At 41.0% G+C, this 21,154-nt stretch overlaps 2 protein-coding genes across 2 annotated transcripts in view; both read left to right on the forward strand.

The window, feature by feature from the left end:
- LOC109934302 (interleukin-9 receptor-like) overlaps window positions 1-20,252 on the forward strand; it is a 52,718-nt gene extending 32,466 nt beyond the window's left edge. Inside the window, exons 3-7 of the mRNA XM_020533119.2 lie at window positions 299-444; window positions 3,647-3,758; window positions 7,174-7,279; window positions 9,357-9,441; window positions 18,722-20,252. Of these exons, the coding sequence (XP_020388708.2) occupies window positions 299-444; window positions 3,647-3,758; window positions 7,174-7,279; window positions 9,357-9,441; window positions 18,722-19,339 (1,067 nt within the window). The 3' untranslated portion in view covers window positions 19,340-20,252. The remainder of the gene's footprint in view (window positions 1-298; window positions 445-3,646; window positions 3,759-7,173; window positions 7,280-9,356; window positions 9,442-18,721) is intronic.
- The window catches only part of LOC109937342 (interleukin-4 receptor subunit alpha-like), a 277,396-nt gene that overhangs the window by 213,521 nt on the left and 42,721 nt on the right, over window positions 1-21,154 (forward strand). The window lies entirely within an intron of this gene.

The raw sequence follows: 21,154 nt of genomic DNA on the forward strand, positions 1-21,154 counted from the left end.
CATAAAAGTGTGTATTGAAATGGGTACTCCCTCCATACCACCTGTGTAATTAATAGGTCACTGTTTCCATAATGGCACACCATTAGCTTTGTAGAGATACACCATACTTCTGTGTGTAAAGTGCTCTCTGGAGGTATCTGACTGAAATAGGAAGAGTTTTAGCTCTCAGCGTTATCAATTTTTCCCATAATACATGAGTTAACTTTTCTCCATTTCATTCTGAACAGGATATTACCTTCTTCTTATAACAACATGTGATATCTCATTGTCTAACTCTTGGACAACTCTTATCTTGTAGTACAGTTAGAAGCTCCTCAGCAACTGTCTGTGACAGTTAATTCCACCACACGGAAAGTAAACATCACATGGCAGAACAATGCAAGCGAGTATTTGAGAACCTATCTGGAGCATGAACTAGAATTTTGGAGTAGAGAAACAAAAGAGGTGAGTGACTCTCACTTCTACTTAGCGCCAATCACCATCCCACAAAGTACCCACATAGATTCCATTCTATAGCCCCAGAAGCTTCAACATCCATTCCATCCACTATCAACACAATGCAATTTCAATACTGTAAACAGAATACATTGCAACAACTTTCCAAGGCTTCTTCAGCAGCCCCACCCAAACTCACAACATTTATCACCTAAAAGGACAAAAACAGCTGTGCATAGCATTTTATCTTCATGTTTCTTTCAAGACAGTACTAACATGATTTGGACATAAATTGCTATTCCTTCATTGTTAGTTGGGTCTAAATTCAAGAACTTCCTAAAGAAAAACACCGTGGGAGCACTTTTGTCACATGATCAGCAGCTAAGGGGAGATAATAAATTTTAGCTTTGTCACCAATGCCCACACTCAATACATAATAAAACCCCACATTCTCATTCATTACACATGGCAAATTATCCAACATGATTGTTGGAAAATAGAGAAAGATTTGCACAAAATGTCACTCTCTCCCCTAAAATAATAGTGTGGAGCTGGAGGAACACAGCAGGCCAGGCAGCGTCAGAGGAACAGGAAAGCTGACGTTTCAGGTCGGGACCCTTCTTCAGAAAAAATTTCAAAAAAATTTCTGAAGAAGGGTCTCGACCTGAAATGTCAGCTTTCCTGCTCCTTTGATGCTGCCTGGCCTACCATGTTCCTCCAGCTCCACACTGTGTTATTTCAGACTCCAGCATCAACAGTTCTTACTAGCTCTGACTCTGTCCCCTAATCAGTGTTTATTCCAAGGGACCTGGATGCTCCTAAGGAACAAAAATTAGAAATTTCTACTATGTTATTCTGCAATTTTTTAAAATCCATGTATCTGCCACTTATTTACCTGATATGTTAAGTGCTCTTCATCCTTCTGAAACTGGTTATATTGCTTTACTTCATTTGCTCTATTTTTTTGATTCACCTGGGGTAAAAATTTTTCTCCCCAGGTATGGCTTGAACAATGGTGAAAAAGTTGGGGGAATATGACAAAAATGAAAAAACTCAGAATCTAATTATCAAGAAAATATTTTGCAATTTTCCTTTAAATGGCAACTTCAGAATATTACTATTAAATGACAACCAGCTTATTTCCAACTATTTGCATTTCCCAATTTGCCTCATTTATATGCCGTTCTGAACTCTCCTCTCCTTCCCTGAGAAACAAAACAGTGCAAATTCCTGACACACAAGTCAGAGCAGATAACTGGCGGCTGCAGCTTTCCAACTGCGTGTCCTGGTCATCATCCAACTGTGACTTCAGTACAATATCCCTGCATGCTGCACGGCCATCATCCTCCTTGACCCTTCATTTACACAAGTTGACATTGACAAATCACCAGTCTCACCACATTATCATGCTGCTTTTGGACCAACTCAAACAGCAATTCAGCCCTTCAATGCTTTACTTTGGAGGTCAGGATTGACATGCTTCTGTCAGGTCACTCTCAATCACTGGAAACAGTCTGCTTATATCGACCCTTAACTGTTGTTAGAGACCATGTATTTTCTATTTTAAGACCATAACCTGAACTGGAGATTAGACTGCTACATAATAACTGAAATACCATGAGATTTTTGCAACTTGAAAATCAAGCTCTGTTTTCCTTTGCACTGTGCATACAATATTGCTTTAGGAAGCAGTGAGTGGGAGAATTCGAAATTAAGCTGCATCAAGAGTCTTTTGAGTTAAAGAATTCTGCCAGATAATTAGTTGAGTTGCAGAGTGTTAAAATGTGTAAGTGCCAGGGCAGCAGAGAGAGAACCATTCAGAACCTGCAAACAGAAAACATCCATTTCTTCATCTCTCTCTCTTTCTCTCTCACATGTGTGGAAAGGTCAGGAAAACCAATACAAAGGAAAGAATTCTAAAACAAAAAAGGAACTAGGTCCACTGATCAACTATTGAATCCAAGAGTGACTGTCACGTTACAGATAATAATGTCTCATCATTGCTAAGATCAAAAAGACTGTGATAAAAATAAATTTCCACCTTGTGGCATGGACTTTTGAATTTAAGAATTATTTTTGCCTGATCTATATTCTTTTACCACCCAAAGTATATATGTTAAAACATTTGTCTTTTGATCATCTTCATCATGATTGATCCAGTGTACGTACTTCGAGTTTTTGAAGTGGTGTAATTAAAGTTTCATAGTAGTAGATAAGGAATCCTCTTTTCTGTTTGAAGTTTTTGAGAAGATTTGTAGCTCAGGTTGTGGATGAGGTTGTAGCCTCGCTCGCCAACCTAGTGTGTTTGCTGGGGTGTTTGGCATCACTGGCAAACCGAGGCATATAAATAACAAATAAAAACGGAAAGAACTGCAGATGCTGTAAATCAGGAACAAAAACAAAGTTGCTGGAAAAGCTCAGCAGGTCTGGCAGCATCTGTGAAGGAAAAAACAGAGTTAACTTTTCGGGTCCGGTGACCCTTCCTCAGAACGTTCTTCCACTGGAAGCGCACTGACGATGTTACCTAGCCGGGTGACGAAATGTCTGCAATCAAACACACCGGCTCGGCGAGCAAGGCTACAACCTCCTCTTTTCTGTTGTTTAAGTTAAGTATGTTGCAGTAAATAGTTATTTTTCTGTTACTGAGTCCTGAATAGTCAGGCAAATTGGTCATTTTGACAGGCTATTTGAGATTTTATACACTTTGCGATGACTTGTGGAACAGTGGGACACAATTTTCAATGTATTCTTTCCAGTTAAGTGGGAACACCATCATGTAATAATTTTTAAAATTCTGCTATGTCACCCCTTAATTTGCATAACGCAAACAAAAACATTTTTCAAGACTTACTTGTGTTCCTTCATACCAAGCAGCAACCTGGTAAATATGCCTTAAAAACCTCTATACCCTAGGAGTGTCATTGTCGATATTTTTCAATTGTACGTTTATTACTTCAGACTAAAAGATATAGAAATCCACCTGCCACTTATTAGATCATTTCCCACCTTGTCAGTGTAGTTTTTAGCTTTGTTTGACCTTCTTTTAGGTTTACATTTGATTTTCCTGTGCCTCTGTAAATTTTTCACTTGGAACAAACCTCCTAACATTGTCTGAAAATGTCTAACTTATGATATTCACATTTTCTGTTTAGAGATGTTACATTATGTTAAGTTCCATCTTACATCCTGTGTGAATCTCTTTTCTCCTTAGCAGGATGTGAAGGTTAAAAAAGTAGTTAATGATATCCGGCATCTGGCTATTGAGGAGTCAGAATTGAAACCCGTCACGAATTATAAAGCAAGGGTTCGCAGCAAACCCTCAAGTAATAGCAACTATAACGGCAGATGGAGCAAGTGGAGCTCAGAAATAAAATGGAAGACAAACCCTGGCAAGTATACTGCTGCTGAGATTCTGTTTAGAATACTATCTTACTGGCCCCTCACTCTGAATTTATCTCCCTCACTTTGGCTATGTCTATTTCTCTCTTTCTGCTCCTTTGTTTTTTACTTGGTTTATCTGTCATTTTAATTCACTCTTTTCTATCACAGAGAGCCAGATGGTGAAAGACAGGACTGCAGCTTAATTTTTACACATTTTTGTTTCAAGAAACACCACTACCCCTAACCTAAAAAGCACAATTTCAGTATGTTTACATACATAGGAGCACAATTGACTGTCCAGTTAAAGCCCATCAGCTGAATAAAACTAAACACTCAATTAACAGTTTCTCTATAAAAATCCGTGTTCTTCCCATATTCTGTTTGTCTGTCATTCACTGCTGCGTTCTCTGTTCCCTTTCTCCTTCATTTCTATATATTGCTGCTGCATCTGTCCCTGTAAGTTTCTCTAGTCCGAACCTTCTCCCCATGTCTGCGTGGGTTTCCTCCGGGTGCTCCGGTTTCCTCCCACAGTCCAAAGATGTGCAGGCTAGGTGAATTGGCCATGCTAAATTGCTCGTAGTGTTCAGGGATGTGTAGATTAAGTGGGTTATAGCAGGGTGAGTCTGGGTGGGATGCTTTGAGGTTCAGTGTGGACTTGTTGGGCCGAAGGGCCTGTTTCCTCACTTCAGGGATTCTATGATCTATGATCTATGATCAATGGAGTAGCAGTTGTTGGGTTGCCATTCTCTGCTACTTTCTTTGCTCACTGATGGAGATTTGTAGTTCTGGGGTAATCCAATGCCAGCCTCTTCAAAACTGTGGAGCGATTGTCCATCAGAGGGCTTTCACATAGCACTGAATCATCAGTCAGAGGGCAAGTCACGCCCCCTTTATACAGTGATGGCTGCCAAGGTCTGGTAAGTATACATTTAGTAACATGCTGAAAATCTGTTTAACTACCCCAGAGCTTTTCAGTGTGTTAGTGAATAGACATTTAACAGAATACAGCAGGTCATGTGGCTAAAAATGTGCAAACATCGAAGCCTGCAGAATGGAAGATTCTCCACTTGCCTCAATGAATGCAGCTCCAACAACAGTTAGGGACACAGAACAGGTCTAAGCACCTCACTTGATTCACACTGTATCCACCTTTTAAAGAGTCACCCTCCCTCCACCATCAACATAGTGCCAGCAGTGTGTGCCATCTACAAGATGCAGCAAAGCATTGAGGTTACCTCAACTGCACTTTCCAAACCTGGTACCTATACCACCTGGAAGGATAAAAGCAGTAAGTGCATCTGAACACCTCCATTGGTTCCCTCCAAAGCATAAAGCATCCCACCTTAGAAATACATCACTGTTCCTTCACTGTCACTTGGTCAAAATCCTGGAGTTTACCCCTAACGGTACTGTGCAAGTACCAATACCATGAACTGCAGCAGTTGGGAAGTAAATACTGTCCTGACCATCAATGCTCAAGTCAATGAATGAATAAATAAAAAATTTCCTATACCATGAAGCAAAAATGACTAAATCACATAGTCCTGCAGTGCATTGACTGACCACCTAAATCCTAGGCAATGAGCTCAGTTTGTGTATTGGGAGCTTGGTCCTGGGTTTTGGGTCCAGGGTGCCAGTAATCAAGACAGCAAAAGGCAATTAAATAAATTAAATGGGGTCATGACATTGCAAAATACATAATTTATTAATGACGGACCCTGCAAAGCTAACTTGACAGGGTAGACATGGAGAAGGCATTTTCTCTTGTAGGTGAATCCTGAACTATGATCACTATTTAAAAATTCAGGGCTTCCCTTTTTTAAAATAAAGATTAGGCTAATTTCTTTTCTCTCAGACGGTCATGAGTCTTTGGTACCATTGACCTGGAAAGATGGTGGTAGCAAAATTCCTATATATTTTTAGGGCAGAGGTAAATAGATTTTTGTTAAGCAAGGAGGTGAAAAGTTTTTGGGGCAGGTGGGAATATGGATTTGAGGTTACAATCGGATCAGCTGTGATCTTACTGAACAGCAGAGCAGGCTTGAGTGGCTAATTGGCCTGCTCCTAGTTTGTATGTTTGTATAAACTTTATCTTGTATTTAACACATTCTACACCTTCCTTTCTACACCTTGGAACCTTCACAATACTGTCAGAGATAATTTTACTCTGTATCTAACTCATGCTGGAATAATGAACAAATGAAAAAGTATAGCACAGGAACAGGCTCTCCAAGCCTGTGCCAACCATCGTGCCCTAATTAATCTAAAAACAAACCTGTCATTTTTCAATCCGTATCCCTCTATTCCCTCCCTATTCATGTGCCTATCTAGGTGCCTCTTAAATGTATTCAATGTGCCTTTTTCCACCACATCTTCTGGTAGTGCATTCCAGGCTGCTACCACTCTCTACGTGAAAAACTTTCCTCGCACATCTCCCTTAAACTTGCCCCCTCTGACCTTGAATCTGTGCCCCTTGTAATTGAAACTTCAACCCTCTGAAAAAGTTTCTAACTATTCACACTATCTACGCCTCTCAAAATTTTGTAGACCTCTATCAGGTCTCCTCTCAGCCACCGTCTTTCCAGTGAAAACAATCCTAGTCCTTTCAACTTTTCCTCATAGTCAATGCCCTGGAGACCAGGAAACATCCTGGTGAACTTTTTCTGTACTCTCTCCAAAACTTCCACATCCTTCTAGTAGTGTGGTGACCAAAACTGCACACAATACTCCAAATGTGGCCCGTAAAGAGTTTTATCTCGTTTCAACATGTTTTGCAAACTCTTGTACTCCATGCCCCGGGCAACGAAGGCAAGCATATCATATACCTTCTTAATCACCTTGAGTTGCCACTTTCGGGGAACTATGGACCTGCACACCCAGATCTGTCTGAATGTTAGTGTTTCTAAGGGTTCTGTCATTTACAATATAATATAATGTAAGGATTGTTTCACTCTTTGTCTAACCAGTATTGTTTCTTCCTTGAGAAGGTCAAATGGATAGTGGTAGAGCTTTCCTCTATGTACTTTTTTTTGTTTCTGTCCTGGAAGTACTTGACAGGACAATGTTAAGGAAGTTTTATTATGTGCTTCAGGTCACGCTAGAATGTTGACACTTAGAGTTTAAATTTAATGAGTGTTTCTTGGAACTCTGCAATTTCTCAAAACCATCACTGTAGCAGCCCAAGTCACAAATGAAATATGAGGCAAAATACTCAATCACAGAGTGTATCAAGAAAATAAACAATTCCGCTTCTCATTGCAACTTCCCTCTAATCCCCCAGTTAAAATATTCTGTCTTGTGAAGCTGGCCCATGACCTATCTCTACAATAAATTTTATTTCTGTTCTCTCCTTTAAAGCAATGGACAGTCCTTCCAAACAGAGTAGCCTGTTGTTTGTAGTGCTGTTTCCAATCTCATTGGCTGTCATCATTTCCATACTTCTGTACTTCAGGATTCACATACGGTAAGTCTATATAATTTGACCCATAGCCATCTCTGCAGCTATAGACTGGAGCCAATAATTGACAATCTCAATGCTATTTGTAACCAGTAACAGCCCATTCCATTATCAATGGAGCTAGTAACTGTCTCACTCGTGCCACTGGAGCCAGAAAGTCTATCACAATTCTTATTTTAACCAGTAACAGTTTTTCCCAGTATTCATTGTAAATGGTAATAGTCCATCCCAATGTCAATGGACCAAGCAACAGTTCTTTCCCGTTATCACTGGAATCAGTAACAGTTTTTCCCAGTCTCACTGTAACCGATAACAATCTATCCCAGTGTCACTGGAACCACTGATAGTTTATTCCCATGCTTTTTTGAATCCAGTAACAGCCTCCTCATATTGAGTGACTGTTCACATCAGAATGTTTAAAAATGCACAAATCACAGCACAACAGAGACCATTCAGCACATCATGCTAGTTCTAGAGCTTCTATCACATGACAGCTCTTTACTTTGGTCTCACAAGAACATCTGAAATAACAGCAGAAGACCATATGGTTCACTGACCATTCTCTGCCATTCAATATGATCGTGTCGGATCATAGGCTTTAGTTCCTCTTTTCCACCCACTCCCCATATCCCTTACTCGTTGAGAGAATAAAAAATCTTTCTATCTCTGCTCAAAATATATTCAACGATGGCACTGGCCTAGAGGTATGATCACTGGACTGTTAATCCAGTGACCCAGATAATGTTCTGGGTACCCGGGTTTGAATCCCACCATAGCAAATGATGGAATTTGAATTCAATAAAAAAAATCTGGAATTAAGAGTCTAATGATGACCATGAATCCATTGCCGATTGTTGGAAAAACCCATCTAGCTCACTAATATCCTTTAGGGAAGGAAATCTGCCCTCCTCACCTGGTCTGGCCTACATAACGACTGCAAACCCACAGCAATGTGGTTGACTCTTAACTGCTTCCGGGCAATTAGGGATGGGTAATAAATGCTGGCCTAGCCAACAATGCCCTCATCCTGTGAATGAATGAAAAAAACCCTCAACGGTCCACGTTAAAATCCTATTGTGCAGCAGTGGCTTCTCATATCAAACCAGTTACATGGCTAGTGGCGAAAATAGCATGATAGAGTTTAGTTGATCAAAACCAACTCCAGATCTCAAATTCTTTTTCTTTCAGAAATTGAAAGGGATAGATCAGTTTTTAACTTAGAAGATTTGACTATCTTGCAGCAAAACACACAGAACACTGCCCAACAACCAACCACCCAGGCAGTGAAAGGGACTAATTTGTTTCCAACTGCAAAGTTTCACCTCTGTGAAACTTGGCCATAACTTCATCTCGTAACCAAGAGGCTGTCAACTTTCATTCATCCAAAGAACGACAAATCAGCACCTGTCTAGGCCTGCTTTATACATGTGCATTTTTAAACAACTGAGATTTGAACAAGTGATTTACTTCTTGTACTTTATTTTGTGAATCGCATAAAACCTTGCCTCTAGAATCCATCTTTACCCATGTTGCTCTGTGTCAATGAGATAGTGAGATGTTTCATTACGTGTTGAGTAAATATACATTATCCCTCCTTTTGATTTAAACTTATGTGAAAGCTTCCTTCATATTTAGAATTGAAAATTACAACACACAACATTTCAAATATTCCTTCTAAAACATATCTTGTTTCAGGCAACTGAGTGGAGAGGAGAAAGGGGGAAAGTAATTCCACTCCCCTCACCCCCTTCATATCAGCCATCTTGTGTTGCTTTCCAGCTCTTTCTCTTTAATATTTTTCCTTTGAAAGTTATCCTCTAATTTTCTCAATGAATGACTTAACTTCCATCACTCTTTGTGGGAAGGGATCCTGTGTTCTAGCCACATTGTGCAGAACATTGTTTCTCATTCTCTCTATCTGTTTTGATGACTTGATGTTTTCTCTCATTTGCATGTTTCTTATACGAAAACCTTTTCTTCATCTTCCAACCTTGTTGGTATTTAATGAATATACAATGTCTTTTATCCAAATGATGTAAATTGAATGTGTTAATTGCTGTTTTAATTTTTTGTCCATTTCAAGCATTGTGAATAAGGTATGGATTCATATTCCAAACCCGGCTAATTTTTTCCAGCCACTCTACAGTGAACACAATGGAAACTTCAAGGTAAACATAGCAATGTTCTATGTAACTACACTCATACCTGAGGTTACTTTTTCTTAGATGCCATAGCTTACTGGGTAGTGCCATCCAGAAGTGGAAGTCCTGGAGCTGCCTGCTTGTGGTTTGGTAAGAGGCTCTAAATTTTCTCAAGGTTCAAGAAGGGAATCAAGATCACCTCAGATTTCCACTTCTGATCGCTGCCAGGTATTTCCTGTACAAGTGAGATCACAGATCACAGAAGAGTCAGGCAAGCCAATGAGCAATCACATGGTTGCATAGACAAGAACAATAAGAAGAAAAACAACTTCATTATATAGCCTCTTTAATATTGCTAAACTTTCCAAATCATTTAACTAGGGCTTTACCAAAATGCAGGAATTCCTTCCCTGACACCACTCTGCATTTACCAACATAGAACTGTAGTGATTCAAGATAGTAGTAATAGATGGGCATTAATATGTGGACCATACAAGAGACTTACATCCCATTGATCAAGAAAAAAATGTGACCCCAAGTTATGTAAGGAATATGTTAGGGAAGAAGACCTTATTCAAAGGTGAAGTGAAAGAAGTCAGGCTGAATCTTATGATATTTTGTCTGCTTCAATTTTGTCAAGTTTCACAGACAGTTTGTCTTCATGAGGCCTAGTGCGATTTCTTGCCCTTTTGTCCCAAGCTTGCCTCATTAACCACCTCCCTACCCTATCGACACCCTTGTTGTCCAATACTAGCACAATTCTACCACTTGCCATAGCTAGAATAGCTTGCCACTCACTGGATAACACAGAATAGGTCATTGCTGAAACCAGCACCATCTTTAACTCCTAGCTGAACACTTGGCCAAGCATTGACATTGTCGAATTGCTCTTCACCAACAAGGTAATGGCACATCAACCCCAAATCACACTACTTACAGCACATAGCTGGCCTGGCCAACACAGCTGACACAAGCAGCCCCAGTCACTTCTTTCCCCAGTCAATATCTAAACACCAGGCCGGACAGCTTACCTGCCCAGAGCCACATCTCACTTACCAAACTCTCTAAGTCCCCACTACACTGTCCTCAGAGCCCACTGCAGACCAGCGTTTTGTCATTGTCCAGTGGGGTGGCATGATAGACAGACAAGCATGCAGACAGCCCATTGATATCTTCCTGTAGTTTACAGCTAGCCACTTTTTACATCATCAACTCTTGATCTAACCTCCACATTTTAAGTCCAAATCACGAATGTACGCCGCAAACAGTAAGGGACCAGCACTGAGTCTTTTGGAACCCCACAGGAAACAGAATTCCAGTCATAGAAATGTCCCTCTACCATTACCCTCAGCTTCCTGCCTCCCAGCCAATTTTGGTTCCAATGGGCCACTTTGCCTTGAATCCCATGGTCTCTTAAACTCTCAACCAGTCTGCCATGAGGAACCTTGTCAAACATCTTGCTAAAGACCAATGTAAACCACATCGAATGTATTACCCTCATGGGCACTCATGGTTACTTCTGCAAAAAAAAAGTGATCCATTTTGTCAAACACGACATCCTTTGACAAATTCAAGCTGACTATTCTTAATTAATCTATGTCTCCCCAAGTGCGGATATATCTGTTCCTCTGAATTCTTTCCCAATTACGTTCCTATCACCAAGGTTAGACTGAGTGACCTGTAATTTCCTGGTCAACCCCTTTCTCCCTTTCTTTAAAAATCAGACAATGTTAGTAGTCCTCCAGGCTTCTGGCATCTCATCTATAGCCAGAGAGGAACTGAAAATTGCTGCCTAGGCCCCTGATATCTCATCCCTTGCCTGCCTTAGTAGCCTGAGATACATATCATCCAGGCCTGCAGATTTACCCACTTTTAAGGCTGCTGGCACTTCCTCTTTCTCTGTGTTAATTTCTTCTAACATTTCACAGTCCTCCTCACTGATATCTATTCCTGTGTCGTCCTTTTCCATTGCGAAGACAGATGCAAAGTGTTCATTGAGAACTATGTCCACTTCTTCCAGGTCCAGACACATATTATCTCTATGACTCTACTCTTTCTCTAGTTATTCTCCTGTTTATTAAATAATTTTTAAAAACCCTCTGGGTTTTCTTTTATCTTACCTTCAATTGCTTTCTCATGCACTCTGCTTCACAATTTCCTTTTTAAGTTCCCCACTGCATGATTTATGCTTGTCTAGGGACTCCGTGATGTTGAAATCTTGATATCTGCCATGAGTTTCTCTTTTTTTCCTTAATCTTAACTTTCATGGTTCTTGACATTCAGGGTTCTCCAGTCTTGGTCCCAGCTTTTGTCTTTATGGGAATATATTTGCCGTGTACTCTTCCTGTTTTTTCCTCAAATGCCTCCCACTGTTCTGACATAGTTTTAAGTGCTCCCAGTCCATTCAGGCCAAATTGTATCTTCTTGTAGTAAAATTGGCCTTTCCCCAGTTTAGAACTTTTATTCTTGGTCCATCCTTGTCCTTGTCCATAATTATCCCAAATCTGACCAAATTATGTACACCATCTCCAAAATGTTTCCCTGGTAATACGCTTTCCACCTTCTTGGGTTCATTCCTGAATCTTCGGTCTGGAATCACACCCTCCTCCCTTGTTGAACTTTCTATGCATTGGCTGAAAATGTTCTCCTGGATACAATGGAAGGATTTTTTTACCTTCCTACTTTGCACACTAAAACTATCCCAGTTAATATTTGGATAGTTAAGCTCCCCTGCTATTACTGCCTTATTATTCTTATAGTTTGATTACAATCTCTCCCTGACTGTTTAGGGGCATATAGTACACACCAACAAAGTATTTGTGCCCTTTGTGTTTTCTACTTCTACCCATAGGGGTTCCTCACTGCTGTAATTCATTCCTTGATCAATATTGCAAGCTCCACATCTGTCTCACCTGAATACCCTATAGCCAGGAGTGTTGAACTGCCCATCTCAGTCATAGCTATGATATCATATACCCAAGTACCTATCTGTGCTTTCGACTTAGGACTCTTTTTCCTCAGGCTTCTTCCACTAAAATATGTTAAACCCATTTCTTTCTTATCTAGCTTATGTCTTCCAGGCTCAATTAATTGTGTTTTAATTTCTAATTCCCTCTCCGCCTTTCTCCCTTCTGAACTACTTGTCAGGATCCCATCCTCCTGTCAATCCACTTTAGAACACCCACCCACCAGGATGTTAGTCCCTAACATTATCAGATATGACCATTCAACTTGTAAAGATCCCATCTCCCCAGAAATGGTGCCAATGCCTCGGGAATCTAAAGCTCTTCTTCCCACACCAGTCCTTCAGCCACGTCTTCGTCTGCTCTATTCTCCCATTCCTACATTCAGTAATCCAGAGATTACCATTCGAAGTCTTGCTTTTCAGTTTCCTACCTAACTCCCTAAAGTCTGTTTGTAGGACTTCCTTCACTTTTTTCCTATGTCATTGGTCCCAGCATGGACAACATCTCCCCCTTCAGAATGGCCTGCAGTTGTTCTGCAATATCCTTGACCATGAGACCCAGGAGGCAACAATCTGACCTGGAATCACATCTCTGGCCCCAAAAGAATCTATGCCCCTCAAAAACAAATCCCCTACTACTATTGCTCTTCCCAACTTCTTACACCTAACCCTCCCAACCCCACTGCCACTTCCACCGATATGCTGGACAACCAAGGTCTTGCTCTAGCTGGCCTCAACAGAGGAATCGTCATTCTCATCATTTTTCATTGCTGATAAACTGCAAGATAGATGCACTCAGGGGTTCCCTCACTATCTGCCTGGTCCCCATCTTCTGTCTACACTTCCTTAAGCTGCAGGGTGAACTCATTCTGAAAAGTGCTGTCCTTGCAGCTACTCAACTATTGATAAGCATTATGATGAGTGGCTTGGAAGGGAACATGCAGGGGTGGTCTTCCCATGTATCTGCTGCTCTTGTCCTTTGAGACTGAAGTAGTCATGTATATGGAAGGTGGTGCCTAAGGATCTTTGGTGAATTACTACAAAGCATCTTATAGATATTACATCTTGTTGCCACTGAGTGTCAGTGGTGGAGAGAGTGGATGCTTGTGGATGTGATGCCAATCAAGCTGCTTTGTCCTGGATGACTTCTTGAGTGTTGTTGGAGCAGCACCCATCCAAGCAAGTGAGGAGTATTCCATCACACTCCTGACTAATGCCTTGCAGATGATGGACAGGCTTTGGGGAGTCAAGAGGTCAGTTACTTGCTGCAGTATTTCTAAACTCTGACCTGCTCTTATAGCCACTGTTTTTATGTGGCAAGTCCTGTTGATAGGAGGGGTTCAGTGGTAGTAACACCACTGAATGTCAAGGGGTGGTGATTGGATTGTTTCTGATTGGAGATGGTCATTGCCTGATACTTGTGTGATGTGAATGTTACTTGCTACTTGTCAGCTCAAGCCTGGACATTGTCTTGTTGCAATTGAACATGGACTGCTTCAGTATCTGAGCAGTCGCGAACAGTGCTGAACACTGTGTAATCATCAGTGAACATCCCCACTTCCGACCTTATGATGAAGGAAAGATCATTGATAAATCAGTTAAAGATGATTGAATCTAGGACACTACTCTGAAGAACGCCTGAAGAGATGTCTTGCAGCAGAGATGACTGACCCCCAACCACCACAACCACATTCCTATGTGCCAACCACTGGAGAATTTGTCCCCAATACCCATTGATTCCAGTTTTGCTACGGCTCCTTGGTGCCACACTCGATTGAAGGCAGCTTTAACGTCAAGAGCTGTCACTCTCATCCAACCGCTCGAATTTAGTTCTTTGGTCGATGTTTGAACCAAGGTTTAAATGAGCTGAGCAGCCTTGGTGGAACCCAAACTGGGTGTCACTGAGCAGGTTAATGCTGAGCAGGAGCTGCATGATAGCACTGTTGATGACACCTTCTATCACTTTACTGACGATTGAGAATAGACTGAAGGGGTGGTGAATGGCCAGGTTGAAATTGTACTGTTTTCTGTGTTCTGGACACATCTGGGCATTTTCAACATTTTTAGGTAGATGTCTGTGTTATAACTGTACCGGAAGAGCTTGGCTAGGAGAGCAGCAAGTTCTGCAGCACAAGTCTTCAGTACTATTACCGGAATGTTGTCAGGGCCTTTGTCATAGCCTTTGAAGTATCCATTGCCTCCAACCATTTCTTAATATCATGTGTAATGAATCAAATTGGCTGAAGACTGGTATCAGTGATGCTGGGAACCACTGAAGGGGACAGAGATGGATCATCCAAATGTCATTTCTGGCTGAAAATTGTTGTAAATGCTTCAGCCTTATCTTTTGCACTAATGTATTGGGCTCTTCCATCATTGAAGATGGGGATATTCATTTAGCCTCCTCCTCCAGTGAGTTATTTAATTGTCCACCACCATTCATAACCGGAATGTGGCAGGACTGTGGAGTTTAGATCTATCTGTTGGTTTTGGGATCACCTATCTCTGTCTATCACTTGCTGCTCATGCTATTTGCATGCAAGTAGTCCTGTTTGGTAGCTTTACCAGGTTGACACTTCATTTTCATGTATGCTTCATGCTGCTCCTGGCATGCCCTGCTGCACTCTCCATTGAACCAGTGTTGCTCCTCTGGCTTGATGGTAATGGCTGAGTGGGGATATGCCAGGCCATGAGATTGCACATTGTGTTGGAGTACAATTATACTGTTGTTTTTGGCCCACAGCGCCTCACGGATGCTCAGACTTGAGTTCCTAGATCTGTTCAAAGCCTGTCCCATTTAGCACAGTGGTACTGCCACACAACATGAAGGAGGGTATTCTCAAGTGTGGTACATTGTGTCCACAAGGACTGTGCAGTGGTCCCTCTTACCGATGCCGTCATAGGCAGATATATATACAGGCAGCAGATTGGTAACGATGAGGTCAAGTAATTTTTTCCCTCTTATTGGTTTCCTCAACATCTGCCAAAGACACAGTCCAGCAACTATGACCTTTAGGACTCAACCAGTTCGATCAGTACTGCTGCTGTCAAATGACTGTTGGTGGTGGACATTGAAATCCCCCACCCAGAATATATTTTGTACCCTTGCCACTCTCAATGCTTCCTCCAAGTATTGTTCAATATGGACGACTACTGATTCATGAGCCGAGCGAGGATGGTATGTGGAATCAACAGGAGGTTTCCTCGCCCATGTTTAACCTGAAGGCAGTACATTGCCAGAGTCAATGTTGGGAAATCCCAAAGCAACTTCCTCCCGGATGTATACCACTGAGCTGCTACCTCTGCAGGTGGGACAGAATATGCCTAGGGATGATAATGCTTGCGACTTGGGTGTTGCCTGCAAGGTACGATTCATACGTGTGACTATATCAGACCATTGCTAGACTAGTCTGTGAGACAGCTCTCCCAGTTTTGGCACTAGACCCCAGATTTTGTAAGGAGGACTTTGCAGGGTCAACAGGGCTGTTTCTGCCATTATCTTTTTCGATGCCATGTGGTCTGTCTGGTTTCATTTCATTGTTGAGACTTCATAGTGATTGATACAACTGAGTGGCTTGCTGAGAGCAGCTGAGAGTCAACCATACTTCTGTGGATCTGGAGTCACATGTAGGCCAGAACAGGTGATAATGACAGATTTCCTTCTCTGAAGAATGTTAGTGAGCCAGATGGATTTTTATGACAATCTACAATGGTTTCATGGTCATCTATAGATTCTTCATTCTAGATATTTATTATTGAAATCAAATTGCACCATCTGCCGTAGCAGGATTCCTTGTCCCCAGAACATTAGCTGAGTTTCCTATATTAATAAACTAGTGATAATACCAGTAGGCCATCACCTCCCCTTATAGAGGAAAACATCCCCACCTCCATATACATCGAGACATGGCCATTTCCTTCAAAAATCATGCTATGTGTGTGTCGCATTGGCCACTGGCACTTGCTATAGGTGTGTGATTGACATTTACTGGCAAGTCAATATGACAGAACAGTCAGCATTCAGGCTCTGGCTGACGCACAATTGAGGCAGGGAATCAGTGTTAATGAGACTGTTAAAAAGAAATAATCTCTGTTAATAAGCACTATGTTGTTTGGCACAACACTGTGGGCTGAAGGGCCCGTTCCTGTGCTGTACTGTTCTATGTTCTATGTTCTATCTCACGGTTCCTTTGAGAACCTTGTCTCAATGCCTGAAACTCTGTTGAAAATACGAGTTGCTTCTGACATCAAGAAAGGCCTTCTAACAAGATTCTTTCAGATTTATCACCTTAACCCATACCAAATTTATTAGGGTAAAAGTTCGGCACAACATCGTGGGCCGAAGTGCCTGTATTGTGTTGTACTGTTCTATGTTCTACGTTCTAAATCTGTATAAGATTCGACCTATAGGTTTTAAAGGAGGGCCAAGAAGCAGAGAAGTTTTAAAAATTCCAGAGGCTAGGGTAAGGGCAGCTAAATGTACAGCCAGTTGTGGATTGAAGAAGATTGGGAGAGGGCAGAACTGGAGAAGTGCAGGCATCTCAGAGAGTTGTCGGGGAGAAGGAAGTAATAGTGATAACGAAAAAAGAAGCCATTGAGAGTTTCAGAAACAAAGATGATTTTAAAATTTAGAACAGTGAGAATATTGCGGATCTGAGAGAGATAGTTAAACTCGAACAGGTAGTTAAGCTCCGACCAACTATAAGTGCAGAGTAGAACTTTGGTATCCTGGTGCTACATAATTGTGCAGCTGTTCATCAGTTCACACAAACAAAGAAATCCTGATTTCTATCATTACAGGGGCAGAGCAGTGGTGGGCACAGGAATATGATCCCAATTGATGGTAACACTAGATAAATCAGATTCTGGAGTGAAATCCACCTGGATAAATAATAAGTTTAATTTCTGCACTAGATCACAGTGATAGTTCATCATTAAAATATTCAATGAGGCTGCCAATACTTTTCAACAAAAAAGCACAAGTTTATTACACAAAAGAAAAACAAAATAAAGCTGTATATATTAGAAACAAGAAAGAGACAAAAGAGACAGTCCTGAAGAAGGATAATACCTGAAACATTGACAGCTCCTTTCCTCCAGATGCTGCCTGGCCTGTTGTGTTCTTCCAGCCTCTTGTTTGTCTATCAAAGCTGTATATATGACAGTTTGGAAAGATTTTTACATAGACATCCAAGCAAAGTTTCAAACAAACACAGAGATTACTGGAGAAACTCAGTAGGTCCGGCATCATGTGGAGAGAGAAGCAGAATTAATGTTTCGAGCCTGGGTTAAGAACTGATTCAAAATGTTAACTCTGTTTCTCTCTCCACAAATGCTGCCAGACTTACTGAGTTTCTCCAGTATTTTCTCTGTTTGATTCAGATTGCAAGCATCCATAGTATTTTTCCTCTGTAAAACAAAGTTTTAAACTATTAAGCAAAGGTATTAAGGGAAATGGGTCAAACGCATGTATACAATGTTAGGCCACACATCGACCAAGATCTCATTGAATGGTGGAATAGGCTCAAGGGCTGAAAGGCCTACTCCTGCTCCTATGTTCCTATAAACTGCTTCTCAACAACATATTTCTCAGGTACTCAAGCCCAGAGAAATATCACTCCTATCTCAATTCTTTAATTTCTTACTTAACTGACTTCCTCCAGATTTCCTTCTCGGATTGTTGAAACATTTTTAAGGCTTTGTTCCAATTTTAATGGACTGAACCTCCATTTAGTTTTGACTAATAAAGATTTCTAAAACCTATTACAAACTAAGTCTCCACAGACCTAGCAAACTGCCCTGTGGCTAGAATGAAACAACTCTTTTGAACTGAAAACATTCTTCCACTGAGATGAAATTGTTCTCCTGCTAGCACAAAACTGAAACTTGATTCTTCAGAACTAATCTCAAACTAAACTACCAGTTCCCCCAGTCACTTGTCTTTTTTTAAAAAATGTTGTGTTATACGATGTAACCACTTCATCAGTTAACACCACAGGTATCTGATTGTCACTTACTAATCACATATTTTCTTAGAAATTATATATTTAGACTACTTTTGCAAACTGAATGCTGATCTATTTTTAAAAGAATTACCTTCACAAAACTAAAACTAAAGCTCATCTTTCTTTATTTTTAAAGTACCAATTTTGAAATAATAATATAATACACTTTAATCACACAATAAGCAGCAATTTTCCCATAGTATGGAAAGCCTAGGATCAACCAACTATTGTTACTTAATAGCTACAATAACGGGTAAAAAATGAAGAAAAGGCCTATAAAGTATTGTAACATAGCTTAGGTGTAGAAATTCTGTCTAATTATGACTATGTCTTTTAGGAATGGGTCCACAAAGACCAACCAACCATTCAGAAAAGGCCTGGCAGTAGCTCAGTCCATGGGATGATGAAGATGAAGAGATCCCTGGAAGATGAAGCTGATGCAGTGATTGTAACTCCCAAGATTGAAGCTGTTTCTAACATTACCTACCTAAAACCTATTCCAATACACTACACATTGCCACTTAATCCAAACAGCCCCAAACACAACTATGATGCAGATTCCATGTATGTTAAAAAGAAATGTCTCATTGATCCAAGGAATAGGTTTTATTCCAAGTCAGTGCTAGATTATAGCAATAGCATTTGTGGTTTGAGTGGAAGCCAATCCATTCTACCTGCTGAGGGTCAGCAGGTTGAAAGTTGGTTGCTGTTTGAGGACCTGGCTAATGCCACCTTGTTGTCCATGATGCCCCAAGATCCAAATGGTGAATACAACTACAGCGATGACTACTGCACCCTCTCTCACTCTGATACCAGTCATGGCCTGGTGCCCTCAAAGATCGGCCTTCGACTCAGTTCCAATGGATGCCAGGCAGAGAAGAGAGAAGCACCTATGAGTTTGGATGGAATTGATAGTAGCAAACTGCCCTCCATTTGTACAACACCAACAGAGTAGTAACAGCTTCTATCCTGTGACTCTGCATTGAAGTCAATATACTCACTGTATAACCAGATTGGACCCATGTTAAGTCTGAAATGCTGAAAAGTGCCTAATCAAATGATGAGGCGTAGTTCCTCAAGCTTGTCAGCACCTCACCTTTTAGGGCACATTATACACTTCAGAATTCAACATGGGGTTCAACAATATCAGTCTGTAATTTCTGTTTCTTTTCTTGTTCCATCATCATTTACTTTGACTCTGTAACTCTGATTCTTCTGTCACTCAATCTTTCCTTCCTTGCACACAACCACAGACCTTCCATATGTCCTTGCCACACCCACACCTTGCTCAAAACCTATTATATCTCTAACTTTCCCAGTTCTGGTAAAAGATCAACAACCAGAAATGTTGTTTGGGTTTTCTTGTGGAGCCACAGAAACTCTGCAGGCTTTTGAAAATGGCAGGCAGGACCAATTCTGGGATTCCTGCCCCCATTCACATCACACCCAATTTTTACTAGCACAGGAGAAAGGGGTTGGCAGTGAATCTGTACCATGTATTCCTTACCTGGCTGGCTCATTGTAGAATTGGGCATTTCCTATGCTTCTGACTCATGGAATCAGACCAGCTTCTCAAGGGCTTATGGTTCAGTGCCCTCAGAACCATACTGAATCAAAGTCTGCGTAATTTAAAAGGCCATACCCATGCCCTCTTTGCAAACTCAATGGCCTCGCATATTCTCCATGACAACCAAACGTCAAAAGCAGAAACTTTTAAATATTTGACATCTCTTTATCTTGTGTAAATAAAAAATTAAGCCAGTGACAAAATAGATCTAAGTTACAAAAAGCTACCAATCAAGCAATGTCTTCCCTTGAGTGCACCTGTTTCAATAAACAAATGGAAGTCTGGCCTCTGGACCAAGCCTGATTATGTTTGTTTGGTTGAGATCCGAGATTTTAATTTATTGTGATACAAGGTGGATACAAGCAAAATGTTGCTTGATTGATGGCATTGACAAAAATAGATGGAGGAAAAGCCACCATTTTTTTGTACAAGATAAAAAGATATCAAATCATTTCTGCCATGTTTACTTTAAATATCTGGTTGATTAGCATTCTTATTAGAATTGCACTCACAGCTGATTTTTTAACGAAAGTCATGAAAGGAAGGGTTTTAAAGGTTTTTTCATATGCACCATTTTTACTCAGGGTTCATTGGTTCTGTACAGTGTGTAAACTGCATGAATGGGCATGGAAGTGCCATGAGCTGTCATGGAAGGTATGCGGGACCATTGGGGATTGGGGTAGGTTGGCAAGTTGGCAAAGAGGGTATAAGATGCTACTGAGGACTGGTGGAAGCATGGGGTGGCAATGAGCTAACCTCATGGGACATATGGAGTGCGCAGAAGAGGAGGAAGGATGTGTGATGAGGGCTAAAGGGCCTAATAATGAACAAAACATTTGGGATCAGTCCCAGGGGGTTGAGACAGGCATTTTAATCAGCCTGCCTTGACACTCAGTATCCTCTGTGGCTGCTGTTGAACTGTTTGTAGAGGGACCGCACCCAAAACCAGCACATATATGTGCAGCCCCACCTCCACCCTACCCTAGATCTGAATGCTGACCCCTGAATACACTATCAGATCAGGCCAATTAACATGATACCCGCCTGTTATCATGGTAGAGGTGGGGGTGCAGGGTTTGGGTGGTGTTTACTTTAAAAATGTAAAGAGGTTTTAACAATCTGATGATAGGAATAGCTGGGGGGAGTCATCTCTCAGGACTGAGATAACAAGGTGTAGAGCTGGATGAACACAGCAGGCCAAGC

Source organism: Rhincodon typus, chromosome 21 (assembly GCF_021869965.1).
Source record: "Rhincodon typus isolate 14 chromosome 21, sRhiTyp1.1, whole genome shotgun sequence".
NCBI classification, from domain to species: Eukaryota; Metazoa; Chordata; class Chondrichthyes; order Orectolobiformes; family Rhincodontidae; genus Rhincodon; species Rhincodon typus.